The 15,737-nt window shown below is 41.5% G+C and overlaps 1 protein-coding gene across 12 annotated transcripts in view; it reads right to left on the bottom strand.

The window, feature by feature from the left end:
• NRF1 (nuclear respiratory factor 1) overlaps positions 1 to 15,737 on the bottom strand; it is a 145,312-nt gene that overhangs the window by 28,086 nt on the left and 101,489 nt on the right. For 11 of the 12 annotated variants that reach the window (XM_063708766.1, XM_063708764.1, XM_055392262.2 and 8 more), the window contains 2 exons: positions 11,647 to 11,804; positions 1,645 to 1,769 (listed from right to left, as the gene is read on the bottom strand). In XM_063708766.1, the coding sequence (XP_063564836.1) occupies positions 1,645 to 1,769; positions 11,647 to 11,804 (283 nt within the window). Of the gene's footprint in view, positions 1 to 1,644; positions 1,770 to 9,899; positions 9,986 to 11,646; positions 11,805 to 15,737 lie in introns of those variants that run through there. The other variant, XM_055392271.2, reaches the window with a different exon arrangement.

The raw sequence follows: 15,737 nt of genomic DNA, 5'->3' as shown, positions 1-15,737 counted from the left end.
TGCCTTAGGACTCTGATGAGGAATAGAAAAAGGTAAAAAAAATAGAAGTAGGATTCTAGCTAGAGAGAGAGGTTTTCCTTAATTCCAACCACGGTCCATTTCATCCTGAACATGTGTGGCTATAAGATGTCCTTTGTCCTACAGCATTCTGGTTGAGATCAACTCTGTCTAGATTTAGATAAGTTCACAAAAGCCTCTTTCCCTACAGAAAAAGTAGGCTATAGTTTTAGAATTGAATTTGTTTGGCATCTTTGGAAAATGATTCTCAGAAGCCACGATGGCTCTTTGCATTTCCTATGTTATTCTTCTCTGGGGGGACAGAGGTACTTTGTTTCCTCCTATTCCAAAGGAGGACACAGCACTATGTCTTTCTTCAAAGACTTTTCCAACTAACAGAGCATTTGGTTCTTAGGCACCTACCATAAACAAAGTGCAAGGTACTTTTCTTTCTGCCACTAATGCCATTAAGGAACCTTCTGCCTACATGATGAAAGTATGTTATTTATCTATCCTCATTCCAGGATTGGTTTTTTTTTTTTTTGAGACGGAGTCTCATTCTGTCACCCAGGTTGGAGTGCAGTGGCGCAATCTCAGGTCATTGCAACCTCTGCCTCTTGGGTTCAAGCGATTTTCTTGCCTCAGCCTCGCACACCACCATGGACAGGGTTTTGCCATGTTGGCCAGGCTGGTCTTGAACTCCTGACCTCAGGTGATCCACCCACTTTGGCTTCCCAAAGTGCTGGGATTAATAGGCATGAGCCACTGTGCCCAGCCCCATTCCAGGACTTTAAAGCAACAATTTCCCCAAAGCCATGGAGTATTTAATTTGTCCTGCTTAATTATATATTATTTTAAAATATAACAATAACATAGGGTCTCACAGAACAGATCTGGCCCTCCTCTTTGACCCAGACTTCTGAGGCACTTCCTTGGGCAGCTTGTCTTGCCAACTGACTCCTTACCAACGTGGACCCAAAGAACTGGGCTGAAGTTGTATATTTTTGCCACCATATTTCTATGAATTTTATCCCTTTTGCTTATTCAGGATATTCACCAATGTCCAGGAAGTCAAAGAGCTGGGGAAGAAGCTCAGGGTAGGGGCATGTAATTGGCTAAATCCAGAGGTCCTTCGTGAGGCTACATATAACAGGAAGCAGAACCACAGTACCAACCAGAGAGGCACCAGCATCACAGCCTGCTGCCTGACCCCAAGCACAGGTGAGACAGTGGCGCCTTTCTTGATGTAGTCAGAACTTTCCATGACGGTCCTGCCCATGAGAGAGTCTCTGCTACAGTAAAGGACACTGATCTACCCTATCCGATGAGACAGTAAAAGGCAAAATGTGGCTCACAGTGAATTTTAAGGTGCTTCTCAGCAAGTCTTGTCACAAGAAGATGATCACTTTTTAAGTAACAATTCAATTAGGTAGCCATTATCATGGCATTTTCCTTCAGGAACCCCCATGTTTCCTACTAGTGAAAGGAATCACAGGCTCCTAGAATATTCCTAGGCATGGAATGTCTACCAATGAAGAAAAAAAAATCGAAGCTCAAACTCTTTCTGAAGGCTTTGTTGCCAGTCATGTCAGGAAGGTTTAAGTGGAAACAGGGAAGACATTTAATAAAATATTTATGCTCTCTTACCATTAGCATCTTGGACTCCAGTAAGTGCTCCGACGGCTGCTGCGGTTTCCCCAGACAAGACGATCTGTCCCCCACCTTGTAAGGTGGCCTCAGCCAGGGTGGCGACAGCATGGGCGGCAGCTTCGCTGCGGGCACAGGAACAGGAGAGAGGGGGATGTGTAAGATGAATAGAGGAACAGCACTGCAGCCAAGACAAACCATCCTTTCAATGCCTTCCTTGGGTCTTTCTACTGACTCCATGGTTGTGAGCCTACCAGCAAATACGTGATAACAGTGCTAATAGATAAAGCCAAGAGTAATTTTGAAATAATATTAATGGCTAGAGAAATCTCCAGTCTTACATAGCTATAAAGCTAACGGTGAGAGTTTCTCAGAACCTCGGTAACTGAGTGTTTGAGGACAGAAGGCACTCATTATCTGTTTCTTCCTTATCAATATCAGTTGAGTGCTTGCAAGCCATAGTGGAAGCTCTGATCCATATTCACAATGCAAAAGCCATTTTGGTTGTCAATCACAAGGTTTTCCTTTTCTCTTTTCTCCTCACAGTAACATAAGGCAGACCATCTGAGACTGTCCTTTTATAGCCAAGGATGAATGATAATATGAGGAGTCAGCAGCAACCTGGACTCACTCTTCAATTAACACTAAATATTAATTTGATTTATAGTTATGCTTTTCAAATACAGAGTAATGGCTGATTAATATCCTGAAAAGTCCAGCTCTTCCCTTTGACTCACTGTATCCAGGCAGGGCTAAAACAAAGACTTAAAGTTTAAAATTATCACTACAAGTCCAAACTGTATAAATACAGTTTGCCTCTATAATTACAACAAAATAATAAACCTCCCTACATAGCACAAATGCTCTGTAGAATAGGAAGACATTAACCATTTGTTTATATCAAGTACTATTTTAGCAGTGTGTCCCATTTTTCTTTCTTTTCCTTGCTATATGCTTTTACTATGTGCATAAATACCCATTTTTCTTGATTCTATGATGCTACAAACTGTAAGACATACTATTATTTCATGGGCCAGTAAGGAAGAAAAATTCCTGACAATTGTAAGATTATAATTTGCCATCCAAATTTCAGAGATGTAAAAATGTGAAAAAACAGGCAATTTCATTATCCCTTCTGGTAAAGTATCAGGTGTCAATTTGCAATTACTGAGGGACTATCGAATTCCAGTAGGCACAGAATAGAGATGGTGGTGCCATTTAGTTTAGCAGAAGTGGACAAATAAGCCAGTTGAGTCAGCTTTGCTCTGAAGCTGCAGGCTTTGCTGTAACATGGCAGTGGTCTTGTAAGCACAAGCCGTAAGTGGAGGTGGGTAAGGGGACAGGGACTAATTGGAGTAAACATGTTAGGACTGTGGGCAAAGCAACATGTACCAAACTCAATACAGTCTCCTTTACCTAGGACAGTCAGCACACAAGTAAAACAACAGATATAGTAATTCCCCTGCAAAAGACTTCTTGGTCACTGTAAGGATTTTAGGAAGCAGGAAAAGAAACCGAATGGACAGAAAAGTGTCATTAAATAGAAGAATTTCCTCTTCTTACTAATTTGTCTTGCTTTTTAATTTTTATGCCTGTGTTTTAAACAGTTATCTTTTTCTGATAATAAAAGCAATATACTTGCTTTTATAGAAAGTTTGAGCAAACTCTATTAAGTATAAAAGAAAATTTTAAATATCATAATTATTTCCTTCTAATCTTAAATACAACTTCAAAAAGATAAGACAAGGCCAGGCACGGTGGCTCACGCCTGTAATCCTAGCTCTTTGGGAGGCCAAGGCGGGCGGATCACCCGAGGTCGGGAGTTCGAGACCAGCCTGACCAACATGGAGAAACCCCGTCTCTACTAAAAATACAAAATTAGCTAGGTGTGGTGGTGCATGCCTGTAATCCCAGCTACTCAGGAGGCTGAGGCAGGAGAATTGCTTGAACCCGGGAGGTGGAGATTGCAGTGGGCCGATATCATGCCATTGCACTCCAGCCTGGGCAATAAGAGTGAAACTGTCTCAAAAAAAAAAAAAAAAGATAATAATTAGGATTGTACTGTACAGTTTGAAAAATTATTTTGTTGTGGTAAAATGCACATAAAATATACATTCTTAACACTTAAGTGTGCAGTTCAGGGAGTTAAATACACTCAGAATGCTGTGCAGCCATCACCATCATTCATCTCCACAACTCTCTTCATCTTGTAAAACTGGAACTTTAAACTGGACCATTAAACTTCCTATTCTACCATCTCCCTAGCCCCTGGCAACCACCATTCTACTTTCTGCCTAGTGATTTTTTCATTTTTGTTTTCATTTTTTAGAGGTGGGATCTTGCTATGCTGCCCAGGCTGGTCTTGAATTCCTGGGCTCAAGCAATCCTGCTTTAGCCTCCTGACGCAAATAGCTGGAACTATAGGTGTGTGTGCCTTTGTTGTCATATCTAAGAAATCACAGGCAAATCCAATGTCATTACATTTTGCCCCCATGTTTTCTTCTAAGAGTTTGATAGTTTTAGGTCTTAGATCCATTTTGAGTTATTTTTTGTCTCTGTGATTTTGACTACTCTATCTCACATAAATACAACCACACAGTATTTGTCCTTTTGTGTCTGGCTTATTTCACTTGGCAGAATGTGCTCAAGATTCATCCACGTCGTAGCATTTGTCAGAATTTCCTTCCTTTTAAAGGCCGAATAATATTCCATTGTGTATCCATTCATCTGTCGATGATCACTTGGTTGCTCCCATGTTTTAGCTATTGTGAATAACGCTGCTGTGAACATGGGCATACAAATATTTCTCTGAGATCCTGCTTTCAATTCTTTGGGCTATGTACCCAGAAGTGGATTTGCTGCAACACATGGTAGTCCCATTTTTAATTTTTTGATGAATTATCATATTGTTTTCCACAGTGGCTATGTCATTTTACATTCCCACCAACAGTGCACAAGGGTTCCAATTTCTCCACATCCTCACCAACACTTGTTATTTTCTGTTTTTTGGATTGTGGCCATCTTAATGGGTGTGAGGTGATATCTCACTGTAGTTTGGATTAGTGATGTTGCACATCTTTTCCTGTGCTTATTGGCCATCTGCATATCTTCTTTGGAGAAATTTGGAGAAATGTCTATTCAAGACCTTTGCCCATTTTTGAATAGAGTTTTTGTTGTTGTTGAGTTTTAGACATTCCCTATATATTCTGGATATCAATCCCTTATCAGATACAATTTGCAAATATTTTCTCCCATTCTGTGGCTCGCCTTTTTCCTCTACTGATAGTCTTTTGATGCACACATTTTAAGAATTTTCGTAAAGTCCAATTTGTCTATTTTTCCTTTGCCATATCCAAGAAATTACTGGCAAATCCAATGTCATGAAGTTTTGCCCCATGTTTTCTTCAAAGAGTTTTATAGTTGTAGGTCATGGAACCACTTTGAGTTAATTTTTATACACGGTGTTAGGTAAAGGTCCAACTTCATTCTTTTGTATGTAGATATCCAGTTTTCCCAGCACCACCACTCACACTTCTGATTTCAAAACTTAACACAAAGCTGTAGTAATCAAAACAGTATAGTACTGGCATAAAGACAAACATATAGACCAGTGGAATAAAATTGAGAGCTTAGCAATAAACCTTCACCTATATGGTCACATGGTTTTTGACAAGGGTGCCAACACCATTCAATAGGGAAAGGACTGTCTTTTCAACAGGAGACCCTTGAACTGGAATTACTACTAAGACTGTTCTTTACATTTTTCATGACAGAATTTAATTTTAAAGTGCTTTAAAGTATTTATTAGAGAGACTTTAATGAATATTTTTTAGTACCTAGGCCCTTAATTTTTAATATTTTGCTAAAAAAGTTATGTTAATAAACACTACTACCAACCACTGGGAAAAATTTTTTTTTTTTTTTTGAGATAGAGTTTCGCTCTTGTTGCCCAGGCTAGAGTGCAATGGCATGATCTTGGCTCACCGCAACCTCTGCCTCCCAGGTTCAAGCGATTCTCCTGCCTCAGCCTCCCGAGTAGCTGGGATTACAGGCACCCACCACCATGCCCGGCTAATTTTGTATTTTTGGTAGAGACGGGGTTTCTCCATGTTGGCCAGGCTGGTCTCGAACTCCCGACCTCAGGTGATCCACCCGCCTCGGCCTCCCAAAGTGCTGGGATTACAGGCATGAGCCACCGCACCCGGCCTGGAAATTTTATTAATTACCTATGTCGGAGAAAAAAAAAGAAAAAGATACATAAATATATGACCAGCCAATTTTACAGCATCCACCTGTCAATGATTAATGATACAAATATTTACACTGTGACCTGAGACTTTATGGAAAGCAGAAAAGTATACTCTTTGGAAAAAGCTGTGTGATAGTCTGAAGAAGAAAACTGTAAATGAGAATTGTTTATATGGAATTAGGATCTTTGTTTATAGGTCACCTCAGTGACTGCTTATTTCCTGTAATTATTCTTACAATTTACAATAATCTCATCTTTATGACCATCAAAGATGACATCCTGCCACTCCTGTACATCCTGAACACACTCTGGCAGAATGAGTTTCATGGGCAGTGAAGGGAGAGGGCAGCTCCCCAAGCCTTGACAGGAAAGTGTACCTGCAACTGATCATACTCATTTCGACTTAAAGCCCTAAAAACTTGAAGTTATCTTCTTTAACTTCTTTCTAAAATATGGTATGGTAGAAGAAAAGCTGAAAACCAGCAACAACCTAAAACAATCTGGAATGCCAGGGATGAGGGGTCCAATGCAATGGGGGTGACAGGTTGACAGGTCAGTACGATTAATTATTCAATCCCCAGTTAGGGTCTTTATGTGGGGCATGAAGACAACGATGATGCCTATGGTAAGCAGGGCTATCATTTCCAGAGTGATTCTAACCTTTTACACTCAACTTTATGGGAAACGACCAAACTAAACTGCTAGAAAGATTTTTTTTTTTTTTTTTTTTTCTGAGATGGAGTTTTGCTCTTGTGGCCCAGGCTAGAGTGCACTGGTGTGATCTCGGCTCACTGCAACCTCCGCCTCCCAGGTTCAAGCAATTCTCCTGCCTCAGCCTCCCGACTAGCTGGGATTACAGGCATGCACCACCACACCCGGCTACTTTTGTATTTTTAGTGGAGACGGGGTTTCTCCATGTTGAGGCTGGTCTCGAACTCCTGACCACAGGTGATTCACCCACCTCGGCTTCCCAAAGTGCTGGGATTACAGGCGTGAGCCACCACGCCCAGCCTAGAAAAAGATTATGTTCACTTAAAAAGGTGAATAGGGATTAAAAAGGCCCTGAGCTAGACCACTTCACAATTTTTAGACAAAAGTCATTTCAAAACCAAAGCTATAAATAAGAGGTTTCCATCAACCTTTTATCTGTAAGCGTCTAATCTTTACCTGTAGGAAAGAAAAGCAGTTGTACCATCCCTGACTTCTATTCCAGAGGAGATTTCTGATCTAAGTTTTCCATCCCATTTTATTGGACAAATATCACTCCGTATATAAAAGCCCCATTTTATTTTAATAATATGTCTAATTTTAAGTCAATAATATTTCATCTTAAAGACTAAGAGCAGCCGGGCCTGGTGGCTCATGCCTGTAATCCCAGCACTTTGGGAGGCCGAGGCGGGTGGATCACGAGGTCAGGAGATCGAGACCATCCTGGCTAACACAGTGAAACCCCGTCTCTACTAAAAATATAAAAAATTAGCTTGGCGTGGTGGCGGGCGCCTGTAGTCCCAGCTACTTGGGAGACTGAGGCAGGAGAACGGTGTGAACCCAGGAGGCGGAGCTTGCAGTGAGCCGAGATCGTGCCACTGCACTCCAGCCTGGGCGACAGAGCAAGACTCTGTCTCAATTAAAAAAAAAAAAAAAAAAGACTAAGAGCAAATTTTTCTTTCAAAATATGACTTTTTAAAAGCAAAATCTTCACAACAAAAAAAAAGACAAATTCTAAAATTCCTTGAGAAGAGGAATTAATCTAAGTATTTCCCCATAGCACTGAGTCACAGCCCTGCACACAGTAGACACACAATAAATACTGTCTCAGTGTTAACAATATACTATCAAGTAAGTTTCCACTACTTTAGAAATGTAGAGTAAGTCTACAAAGCCAAATCATGATCTCTACATGCAAGGACTATACTGGCCATATTCAGGAAATGGGTTTGTAGAAGGACATGTTTAAGAGGAACTACAAGTCCAGGACAGCTTAACCAAAGAACTGAAAATTCAAATTAATCACTGTATCACAAGTAAATGATGATATTACTTCCTTTCCTCTCTGGTTGTTCAGGCTAAATAGCTTATATATAAGCTATTTTATATATACATATATATATATATGGTATTATATATATGTATGTATGTATATACACACACATACACACACAAGTTTTTTTAAAGCTGTGATGTTCTGCTCATTTGTTCACTTTGATTCCCTTTCCACCTCCTTTCCAAAAGTGCTGATTTATTCTTTATTTTGAAAATGAAAATTAACATAGTTTTTAGGTTTTTAAAGGACAATTTCTCCATATCCACTTTGGGTTGTTAGAAAGCCAAGGTGGGCTAAAGGCCGTGGAGCCCTAGGCCCTTGTGACCTGCAGTATGAAATTCTCTTAACAGCGTGGTTGAGAAACAAGTCTGTCCTGCAACTGTCCTGATCCCATTTTACCCTGTAAAAGATGAAGAAGCCCCTCTGCCTCCTTATTCCCCAACCTGCCATTGCACGTAGCTTCCTCTCCCTTCTCACCCTGCGCCCACATCTGCTGTTTACATTGCAGCAGAGGTGCAGGTGGTTATTAGAGAACCATGCTTGTTTTATCTGCACCCAAAACAGAGCAAGCTGCAAGAGGGCAGATTATGAAACTGCTTTGTCATCATAGGAACAAAGACCAGATTTCTCTGTGTATTTCTCACTGAGATGACTTCCAACGCAAATTCTGTGGAGAGGCTCAGAGTGCAAGGACTAAATGATTCTACTGCATCTCGTCCACAAAGAAGCGAATGTTAAGGGCTTGTTTCTTACATCCAACCCTCCTGACTAAGACATTAGACCATGGGTTACCTCTGTTGGGTTCAGAAAGCCCTGATATTCCCCTAATAGTCTGCTATAGTCTAGTCTCTGCTGCCAGGCTTGGTTTCTTCATCCCCAGCAGAAGCTGCAATCCACCAACCCCTAACACTCACTGGGGCATCGAACTACCTGATTGCAAAGAGATTTCAACATCTCTTTATTCCTCCTCTATGCCACAGTGAACACATTCTCCTTCCTTCGGAGTAAACACTGTAGCCACCTCAGCTGCATCTGAGTTTGTTAACAAGCCCTCAGGGGATACCATTACCTGCTTGCCTTTAGAAACAAGCCCTGGTCCTTATAACAAAGAGAGCCCAAATGTGCCTCATATTTTCCACTATGTACAGAGTTCCCAGGACACACACACTTCACTGGAATATCCAAGGTGTTGGCTGCAAGTGTCAATGAAATCAAGTTTTGATGGTCTTTAATGAGGGCCTGTTAGACCCCAAGCTACAGTCGGGCGGGGAATGGGGGGTGTTACTGGACTAAAGGGACGGAGGGTCTCACTTGGCCATGCCTTTCAGGAAGTTTATCTGGGTGTTTCTCTCAAAGAGAGGGGTAGAATTGAGCCAAGTGTAAGGAACCAAGTAAGACTTTCATGTTACTGAAAAGCAACATGATGAGTATATACGTGAGTGGGGGAAAAAAAGAAATGAAGAGCAACACGAGCAACATGGCTCAATGGGCTGAAAAAAATGTTCTGATCACTAGGGACTAACTAGGTAACTCTGAGAAGATGTGTTGTGTGTGTGTGTGTGTGTGTGTGTGTGTGTGTGTGTGTGTTTCAGTTTCCTATTCCTAATCAACCACCAATCTCTGGCCATACTTCTTTTAAAATGAATCACTTAGGCTGGGCGTGGTGGCTTACGCCTGTAATCCCAGCACTTTGGGAGGCTGAGGCGGGTGGATCACCTGAGGTTAGGAGTTTGAGACCAGCCTGACCAACATGGAGAAACCCTGTCTGTACTAAAAATACAAACTTAGCCGTGTGTGGTGGAGCATGCCTGTAATCCTGGCTACTTGGGAGGCTGAGGCAGGAGAATCACTTGAACCCGGCAGGCGGAGGTTGTGGTGAGCCGAGAACATGCCATTGTACTTCAGCCTAGGCAACAAGAGTGAAAATCCATTTCAAAAAAAAAAAAAAAAGAATCACTTTACCTCCATTCTTACTACTTCAGTTTCCAAGACCTTAACAAGGCGCTCCTGGAATGCCTCTTCCTAACTGATCTTCTAATCTCCTCTCACTATAATCAATTCAGAATAGACAACTCTTAAAATACAACTTAAATGATAATAACTATAATTCTTGAAATGCTAACTATGGGTTGGACACTGCGATGAGAATTTTATCTATATTATCTCATATACGTGATTCTGTGTGATGAGTCTTATCCTCATTATAACAATGGGGAAAACGAGGCTCAGAGGTTATGTTTCTCAGGATCAAATGGTGGAGCCAGGATTCAAACCTGAATCTATGTGACGTTGGAACCCTGCTCTCAGCCACCATACTATACAGCCTCATACAGTGAACTGTATACAAATCCATCACAGCTCTCTAGTATCTATCATAATCAATCTAAACTTTCACTGATTTTATATTTAGGGGAGGTGATCACCCTCCTCTGAATTTCTACAACGTTCATAGTCTTTACCATACAATTCAATAGTGAGTTACACTCTAAGTAATACTGTTTGCTAAGTGTTTTACTTAAATCAGTCTCCGCAATAAGAGTATGATTTCTTTGAGGGCAGAGTATATGCTAGAGCACTCTATTCTCTATTTACAGCCTTACCCAGTAGAGCTGGCATGCCGCAAGAGTTCAGCCCTTACTGCATACAAGACACTGACCTAAGGACTTCACATGGAGTAACTCAGTTCTCATAACACTCCTAGAAGAATGTACTGTTATCACTCCCATTTTACAGAATAGGAGAGCCTGGCTACTGAGAGTTCAAATCAACTGCTCGATGCCAAACAGCTTGTAAGTAACAGAGCTGGGCTTCAAACCCAAGCAGTCTGGCGTCAAGGCTCACACTCTTGACCATTAATTTAAATGCCTGAGTCCGTTAAAAATAAAATTGCATCAGGAATGAAGAAGAGGGAGAATGATATGAAGCTGATCTTTCCTGTCAACAACCAGTAGAAAGAACCAGGCAGGGAATAATACAATCGAGTTTCAGAAACCACCTCTTGGAGCATCCCATTTGGCAGCACCCTTCCTAACATACCTGAAGAAAAAAGTTCATTATTTTCCCCAATAATCCAAAACTTATTTATCTTGAGCTCACTGATAAGCAAGGGCAAGACATTTTTCTCAAAAGCAAGTAAAATCAGCCACTTGCTGCTTAAACATGGATTCATACCCCCAACAAAATGCAGTTTCTTTTGTAGGGCAAAAGGACAATAATCCGAAGCCTCTTAATTTGTTCTGTATCCCTTGAAAACATAAAGCACTCAAGCCTTACTGCTTCTGCTTACTGGACACAGAGTAGGATAAACGGGAAGGCTTGACCAGCTTGGGCTGGAAGTCAGAAAGGCTGCACTGGTTGTTGGGGCTGGGTGGCGGCAGGAGTGAAGAATGATGCAGAGATGATCTTTCCATCAACAGTCAGTAGAAGGAACTAAGCAGAAAACAATACACTGAGTTTTGGAAACTACCTTTTACTGGAGGATTCCATTTCACATCACCTTTCCTAAGCACACCTGAAGGAAAGAAGTTTAATTTTTCTTGGTAAGGACTGACCTATTATAGGCCAAACTACAATATTGTATGGGCCAAGAGTGTTAAGTTCCAACTGCCAACTGTGGCAAACAGAGACACATTTCTCTTTAAGGGGCCTCCACCCATATCTGCAGGGACAGATTTGCGATCCTCATTTATTCCCACACTCTTGCCACCACCTGTTAAGCGCCATAGTGACTGTAGCTCCCTGCTGCATCTCCTGAGAAGCTGCCACTGCGGCCTCTGCCAACGATGCCACCGCCTGGGTGGCCTCTGACGCTTGCGTCGTCTGGATGGTCATCTCACCTCCCTGTAACGTGGCCCAATTTTGTTCCACCTGAGGCAGAAAGGACAAGATAGTGAAAAAACAAAGCCACAAAAGTACAATTTTACAAGTAATTTTTCTAATAATTGCTACTTTTTGGCTAAATACGCATACTCTTTAAAATTAACATGACCTGCAATATACAGAACAGAGCTTTAAGCATGCTACCTTTTGCATAAAAAAGGGGGTATTAGAATATATACCTGAATTTGCTTGCATTTGCATGAAGAAATTCTGGAAGGACACACAAAAGCCACTGAATATATTCTCTGGATTGTATGTGTGGGGTTGAGAGGAGTTGGAAACAAGTTGGATGGTAGACAGAAAGCAAGACCTTCCACTGTACCTTTTTTTTTTTTTGAGAGGGAGTCTCTCTCTGTCGCCCAAGCTGGAGTGCAATGGCACGATCTTGGCTCACTGCAACCTCCACATCCCAGGTTGAGCGATTCTCCTGCCTCAGGCTCTCAAGTAGTTGGGACTGTAGGTGTGTACCACCACCCCTGGCTAATTTTTGTATTTTTGGTAAAGATGGGGTTTCACCATGTTGGCTAGGCTGGTCTCAAACTCCTGACTTAGGTAATCCACCTGCCTCAGTCTCCCAAAGTGCTGAGATTACAGGCATGAGTCACCACGCCCGGCCCACTCTACACTTTTAAATACGTTTCTCAATTTACTTCCCAATGTATACATACTTCAAAACATGTTGTGCCAGATAAATATATACAATTTTTTGTCAATTTAAATAAATACATAATAAAGTTTAAAAATATATAGGCTGGGTTGTTAGAAATGGGCCATGAGAGGAAAAAAAAATTCAAACTATACCAAAATTTCAAACTGTATCAAAGGGAATATGATACCAGTACTCTAGACCCTTTGTCCAAAGGGTCTACAACTGTGCCTATTTTCTTTCTCTTTTATTATTTTTTTTATCATTATACAATATTTCCATGTAATGTACCTATTTTCTCGTGTACCTTTGTAGAGCTATTCCTGCTATATGGAAGTATATTTACACAGACACACACACACATTCACCCCATTTCCCCTTTCTACTCCCTCCTCTAAAATAAAAATGGCAGCATATTCTACATATCTTTTGTATCTCGCTTTTTTCACAAACAGTACATCTCTGAAATGATTCCATTTTGGAACATATAAAACTACTTTACTCATTCATGATTCTTAAAAATGGCTGCATACAATTGCTTTTTTTTTTGTTGTTGTTGGAGACGGAGTTTTGCTCTTGTTGCCCAGGCTGGAGTGCAGTGGCGCGATCTCGGCTCACCGCAACCTCTGCCTCCCGGGTTCAAGCGATTCTCCTGCCTCAGCCTCCCAAGTAGCTGGGATTACAGGCACCCCACCACCACACCCAGCTAATTTTGTATTTTTAGTAGAAACGGGGTTTCTCCATGTTGGTTAGGCTGGTCTTGAACTCCCGACTTCAGGTGATCCACCTGCCTCCGCCTCCCAAAGTGCTGGGAAGCATTGCATTATATAGAAACATCATGATTTATTTAACAAGATTTCTTTTCATGCACATTTAAGTGATTTACAGTCTTTTGCTATTAACAAACAGTGCTGTGATGAATATCCTTATATACTATTATACTTTGTATATTACATGTGAGTCTATTTATAGGGTAAATGCCTAGAGGTAGAATTATAGATCAAACTTATTTGGCATGTTTATTTTTGATAGAAACTGCTAAACTCAGAAACTAATTTTTTAAAGTGTAGCAAAAACTGCTTTCTTTTTAGCAGGGGAGAAGTTATGAAGACTCTCCCACTGCCCACAGCAAAAAACCCAAAAATAAAAATCATACTCTCTGGTGACAGGATACATGAGAATCCAGGTTTGCTAGGCCTACAGAGTCTCTCAGTCTTGGCATGCTAACATTTTGGCCCAGGTATCCTTGGTTGTGGGGCTGTCCTGTGCATTGCAGGATGGTTAGCAGCATCCCGGCTTGTACCCGCTAGATGCCAATAGCACCCTCCCCAGTCAGGACGGTAAAAAATGTCTCCAGGTATTACCAAATGTCCCCTCTGGTCTGGGGTACAGAACTACTGATTTTAGTACAATTCTCTATGTTTAGAGACTTAGTTCTGAATACCTGTATCTAGTTACTTCAGTCCATTTTGCTCAATAAATACTGGTTGTTTAATTACCCACCCTCAAAACTGAAAAGCAGCAGGGGCAGTAAAAGCAATTTCTATTTGGAAGTACAGTAGGTGATCCATCAGCTCAGGTGTATCTGTCTTTGGACTCCTGGGTCTCAGGACCTTAGCAGTGCTTACTGCAGCTCTTGCTATTCCTGCTTCACATTGCTGGGGTCTAGTGAGTAGTTGTCTTGTGCCTGCTTGTTACTGTGTCCCAAAGAAAGTGCTCCAAGCTCTAGGAGGTAGATATTTTAAATGCTTCCTGCTTTATTTCTATTACCATACTTAGATTATGATAATGCTTTTCAGAATGTTTGCCAAAAGCCTCTCAGAGAAAGAGACATTCCTTTGAGCTACCTTCATGTTTGCCCTGAGTTCTCATGGGCAGTGGATTGTGCCAGCAAGCCTTCAGGGCCCATCACTCCTGAGGCAGAGATATCCTAGAGCTGCAAAGTTGCCCCTCAGGAACTCCAAAGCTCTTGCTTTCCAAGGTTGGTTAATTTGATCTCATTGCTCCAATGAACATCACTGCCAACACTGCCACCGTAAGAGGCAAGCTGCACTATCAATTCTTAGGTGGCTGATGAGTCCGCCCAAAACATCCACTGAAGCCGGGCAGTGCTGTTGCCTACTGCTAGGGAATGGTCTTCCTGTTTCTGATCTGCCCCTCTATTTCAGTCTGGCCCATGCTGCTGCTCTCACTTGAGCTTGGCCCAGTGAGGCTCTCTCAAGTCCTCAAACTCCAAAGGCAGCAAGTCAATATAAACACTTTTAGTTACAACTATATTTGTAGTGAAAATAGCATTAGAATGCTGCCATATACAGTATAATTTAAGAAAGTTAAATTATATGGCATGGAATGACAGTAAACGGTGAAGAGAAAATAGGAGGAGAAACAGAGAAGAGATTTCTAATCAGAAACACGGCAGGTGATCAAGAAATCAGCTCAAGCGCCAGCATCTCTTCGGAATTTCCTATTCCTGAGTCTCAGTGCTTTCTTAAACTGTGTTTACTTGAGCTCTTGTTGCACTCCCTTCCCCAAAGAAAGGGCCACAAGCCCTAGGAGAGGAAGATATTCAGAAGATATCTCATTAGCTACTATGCATTTCTGAGAGAGGCCCACTACCACAAGGCCCTTCAAACTGTGGCCGTTCCATGCTTTCACAAGTCAATGCACTGAATGTGTTGCTCTCTTTGACAGGATAGAACTCCCATCCCTCTCCTTTGTTTGGCTAGTTACCACTCTAGTCTAAGCTCAGGGGCTACCTCTGGGAAGTGTTTCCTGAGACAATTCCACTTCCCTGAAGTCCAGATGAGAGCCTCTCCTCTGCTGTTCCACAGCACCCTGGGCTTGCTGCTAGTAGACCCTTATCTCACTGCAATTGTTCTTTGCTTTTCTCTACCGCCTACCTATGTGCTCCTTAAGGGAAAGGGGAGTCTTTATTATCTTTTATCTATAGTCTCTACAGTGCATGGCACAGGGCTCAAAAAGTGTTTACCGAAGGGATGGATGGAAAAATACTATTGATATTTTCCTACTTGTTATTCAGCCTGCCCATATTTAAGGTAAACTGACATTCAGAAAAATGCACCTAAAATGAGTTATGCAATTCAAAACTGTTACATATATTGATGGTTCAGTTTAAAATTCACGTCTCTAATGTTTTTGCACTTTGGCTTTCTCTTCTAACAGAATTATATATACTATATATCATCCTAGCACTTTGGGAGGCCGAGGCAGGCGGATCATGAGGTCAAGAGATCGAGACCATCCTGGCCAACATG

Source organism: Gorilla gorilla, chromosome 6 (genome assembly GCF_029281585.2).
Source record: "Gorilla gorilla gorilla isolate KB3781 chromosome 6, NHGRI_mGorGor1-v2.1_pri, whole genome shotgun sequence".
In the NCBI taxonomy this organism is placed as follows: domain Eukaryota; kingdom Metazoa; phylum Chordata; class Mammalia; order Primates; family Hominidae; genus Gorilla; species Gorilla gorilla.
Note: the sequence above shows the minus strand (reverse complement) of the source record. Positions and strands in the feature narration are given on the sequence as shown.